The sequence below is a fragment of the Maylandia zebra genome, linkage group LG16, assembly GCF_041146795.1.
Source record: "Maylandia zebra isolate NMK-2024a linkage group LG16, Mzebra_GT3a, whole genome shotgun sequence".
NCBI lineage: Eukaryota > Metazoa > Chordata > Actinopteri > Cichliformes > Cichlidae > Maylandia > Maylandia zebra.
Window position 1 is genome coordinate 7,550,051 of NC_135182.1, and position 4,518 is coordinate 7,554,568.

A 4,518-nucleotide genomic window follows, 5' to 3' on the forward strand; every position below is an offset into this window, starting at 1 on the left:
GCACCCCCATACTCCACGACATGCCAGGGAAAGGGGGCCCAGGCCCATCCAGACCGGGGCCCAGTGCAGCGGCACCTCCCGGCCCCACACAGCCCGGGACAGTCCACCCAACCCCACCACGGAGAAAACTACACCCACCCCACCATCCACTCATCTTCCAGACTACATAAGACAATAAACACCCAGGCTGAGATCTTCCTCCACCTCTCCTGTATCTCCCCCTCCTGCAGAGGGAGCTCCTGAAGAGAGGAAATCTCCTGCAAGATGTGACAATCTCCCCCACCAGTTGAAGAGCCCCCCAGGTGGCTCGACGCACCGGCGGCACCCTGCGCCAGGGCTGGGCCCCCATGCACCCACCCGCCCACAACCCCGGCAACACACCAACCAGGACCCAAGCCCCCGAGGTCCGGCCAGGGCCCCAGCCCAGAGACGGAGCGCCCCAGAACCTCACGCCCATCCCAGACCCACCCAGTAACCCACGTCCGTCAGCACAGACCCTCCCCTAGCCCTGCTGCACGTAGCCACGAGGAAACAGTCACCTGAGAGCCAACAGAGCCCCTAACCGGACATGATTGCTACCCCGGGTTGAGCCCCCCAAGGAAGAAGAGAAGAAGAAAGGAAGAAGAGCCCCCCACCTGCTGTGTCTGAGGGACTAGTCTTGCTGGTTTTTTGTGACGAGATCTCCCTGGAGTGTTAACCTTATCCGGGTAATCCGGGGAGTTGCAGGGGTTTTTGCTTCAGGCTGAGTTGGCTTCTGGGTGCTCGTCCCACACGTTTTATCCCTGGTTTCCCTGCACCTCCTCCTGAAGCACATGGGGAGTTCTGACCATCAACCCCAAAACGGGTGCAAATATCCATACCTAACTCAGTGAAATGAATGTCTAAATCTCAAACGTGCGTATTGTGGGGTGGAAGATCAGAATGCTACTATTAACCAATCTCCTAGCTTGCTCGCCTTTTTTTTTGTAACCTGAACGTATGTCCCTCCAGCCTATAACAGGTAATCTAAACTGCTGGCCCCAAGTATAATATCTACAATATCTTAATCTAGGGCTTATACACTCAACAAAAATATAAACGCAACACCTTTGTTACTGCTCCCATTCCCCATGGGATGGACGTAGAGACCTAAAATTCATTCCAGATACACAATATAACCATCCCTCCCAAACAGTGGTCACAAATCAGTCAAAATGTGTGGTAGTGGGCACATCTGCTATATTGAGATAATCCATCCCACCTCACAGGTGTGCCACATCAGGATGCTGATCTGACATCATGAGTAGTGCACAGGTGTACCTCAGACTGCCCACAACAAAAGGCCACCCTGGAATGTGCAGTTTTTTGTGCTATTGGGGGTCTGGGGACCCAGAACCGGTCAGTATCTGGTGTGACCACCATTTGCCTCATGCAGTGCAACACATCGTCGCATGGAGTCTATCAGATTGTCAATTGTGGCCTGTGGAATGTTGGTCCACTCGACTTCAATGGCTGTGCGAGGTTGTTGGATATTCGTGGGAACTGGTACACGCTGTCGTATACGCCGGTCAAGCACATCCCGAACATGCTCAATGGGTGACATGTCCGGTGAGTATGCTGGCCATGCAAGAACTGGGACATTCTCAGCTGCCATCTGCCCTGAACAACGTGAACCATGATTCATCCGTGAAGCGCACACCTCTCCAACGTGCCAGACGCCATCGAATGTGAGCATTTGCCCACACAAGTCTGTTACGGCGACGAGCTGGAGTCAGGTCAAGACCCCGATGAGGACGACGGGCATGCAGTTGAGCGTCCCTGAGACGGTTTCTGACAGTTTGTGCAGAAATTGTTTGGTTGTGCAAACCAATTGTTCCAGCAGCTGTCTGGGTGGCTGGTCTCAGACGATCTTGGAGGTGAACCTGCTGGATGTGGAGGTCCTGGGCTGGTGTGGTTACACGAGGTCTGCGGTTGTGAGGCCGGTTGGATGTGCTGCCATATTCTCTGAAACGCCTGTGGAGACGGCTTATGGTTGAGAAATGAACATTCAATGCACGGGCGACAGATCTGGTTGACATTCCTGCTGTCAGCATGCCAATTGCACGCTCCCTCATTGCTTGTGGCATCTGTGGCATTTTGCTGTGAGACAAAAGTGCACATTCCAGGGTGGCCTTTTGTTGTGGGCAGTCTGAGGTACACCTGTGCACTACTCATGATGTCAGATCAGCATCCTGATGTGGCACACCTGTGAGGTGGGATGGATTATCTCAATATAGCAGATGTGCCCACTACCACACATTTTGACTGATTTGTGACCACTGTTTGGGAGGGATGGTTATATTGTGTATCTGGAATGAATTTTAGGTCTCTACGTCCATCCCATGGGGAATGGGAGCAGTAACAAAGGTGTTGCGTTTATATTTTTGTTGAGTGTATATCAAAAATCTTAGATCTACGGCCTTCCAGTTCAGAATTAGCACAGGTTCACTCAGATTCACGCTCACTGATCTACTAGGTTTGGGAAGGAGATTAGCAGTGGCAGACTCTGTAAGAGTAAAGAAGACCTCCAACCCACACAACACACTGTACCATAGATATGTAAAGATCTACTGTATGTAAATATCCACAATGCGCAACTATATTTAAAAAAAGTTATTTAATTCTGGCCTTGCTTGTTCTGCTTCCCTTGCTTTATTTATTATTTAAAACTACAAAACATACAGATCTTATTATGGAATAAAATTTGAAAAACAAAATTGGAAATAAGTTATTTGACTCAATTTTGTGAAAAGAAATCTTTTGTTAACCATCCGTGTGACTACTTGTCTCATATCTTTGTATATTGTTATATAATATTTTCATCATAATTATGTTCTCAAGAATATAAGATTGGATGAAGAGTTGAATGTTACTGGTATAATATTTTTTATTATCTTACCAAAATTTGCAGAAACACTAACAAATCCCAGAGATTTAAGCCTACAGTGTTTGATTAACATGTTTGCACGACAGCAGTAAAGTTTTCTTAATAAGATCCACAGAGATTAAAAACACTCATAAGACCATTCAACTGATCGCAACCATTCACAGATGTGGACTGAGATAGAGGACTTTCTGGTATCTCATACGTATAAAATTGATATAGTCTTCTCTTGATTTCTCAGTCTGTTTATACAGTCTGTCATATTGCTTGTGGATTTAAATTGTTTGAATATAGCAATGGATGATGAATTAAATATAACACATATAACCATTGATGGTTATGTTGATCTTAAGAGATTCGGATATCTATATTTTTTAATTATGGTTGCACTTTATGTTTTAATAATTATAAGTAATTCAGTGATTGTCTTCCTAATCTGCATTCATCACAATCTCCATGAACCCATGTACATTTTTATTGCAGCTTTGTCAGTGAACTCTGTTCTCCTGAGCACTGTGACCTACCCAAAACTCTTTGTTGATGTGTTATCTGAAAAACAGATTATTTCTATTTCAGCATGTCGATTTCAGCACTTCATGTGTTACTCAATAGCTGGTTCTGATTTCTTACTGTTATCAGCAATGGCATTTGACAGATATGTGTCTATATGTAAGCCTTTAAAGTATCCAGTCATCATGAGACAAACAACCATCAATACTTTGCTATTCTTATCTTGGTTTGTGCCTGGTCTTCAAATTGCAGTGTTGCATACATTAGTTCTTAATAATAAACTATGTAATTTCACTTTGAAAGGAATCCTTTGCAATAATTCATTGTGGAAACTTTACTGTGAGAGCCCACGAGCAACATTAATTTATGGTTTAGTTGTGATGCTAAGTGTTGTTATTTTTCCTGTGTTTTTCATACTTTTCACCTATGCAAAGATTTTTCTAATAACCTACAGAAGCAGTAGAGCTATCCAGAAAAAGGCAGCAGAGACCTGCTTACCTCACCTGTTTGTTTTAAGCATTTTTACTACTTTGTGTGCATATGATGTCATTATAGGTCGATTAGAACTAGATTTTCCAAAAACTGCACAATTAATAATGACTTTGCAAGTGATTTTTTATAACCCTCTCTTAAATCCGTTTATATATGGTCTGAAAATGAAAGAAATCTCTAAACACCTAAAAAGGTTGTTTTGTCATGTCAGGTGTAGCTAAGTTATAATAATTTCTCATGTCATTGTGAGACAGTAAAAAGTGACTTTTCTATTTTTCCATCTTGTATTCTATCAAAATTTGGTAGTACTCTTCTGCTAACAGTGATTTTAATTACAGTAGTTTCCTAATGCCTCAGTGTAAAGATGATGTAGAGAGACTTATAAAAAAAACTGTTGGGGTGAGGATTACTAGCGTTTAAATTCTTTTTAGCAACAATTAAAATGTTTTTTTTTATGTCTGATCAAAATTTTACTGATTTACAACAGGGTTCGGGAGCAGGAGTGAGGGTACAGACATATTCAGCATCATTATAAACTGCAATAACAATGCAACTTTGACAACAAAGCAAAGAAGAATAGAAGAAAAAAAACAGAGGAAGAACAAATAATAATA

The 4,518-nt window shown here is 43.3% G+C and overlaps 1 protein-coding gene across 1 annotated transcript; it reads left to right on the forward strand.

Annotated features, from left to right (window-relative positions):
* Positions 1-3,198: 3,198 nt before the first annotated feature.
* LOC101487510 (olfactory receptor 11A1-like) lies at positions 3,199-4,125 on the forward strand. The gene has a single exon (XM_004566338.1). It carries the CDS (start codon positions 3,199-3,201, stop codon positions 4,123-4,125), a length of 927 nt encoding a protein of 308 aa, XP_004566395.1.
* Positions 4,126-4,518: the final 393 nt, after the last annotated feature.

Excerpts from the sequence above, each read along its gene's own strand:
- LOC101487510 (XM_004566338.1), top strand. The coding sequence starts at position 3,199 with ATGGATGATGAATTAAATATAACACATATAACCATTGATGGTTATGTT.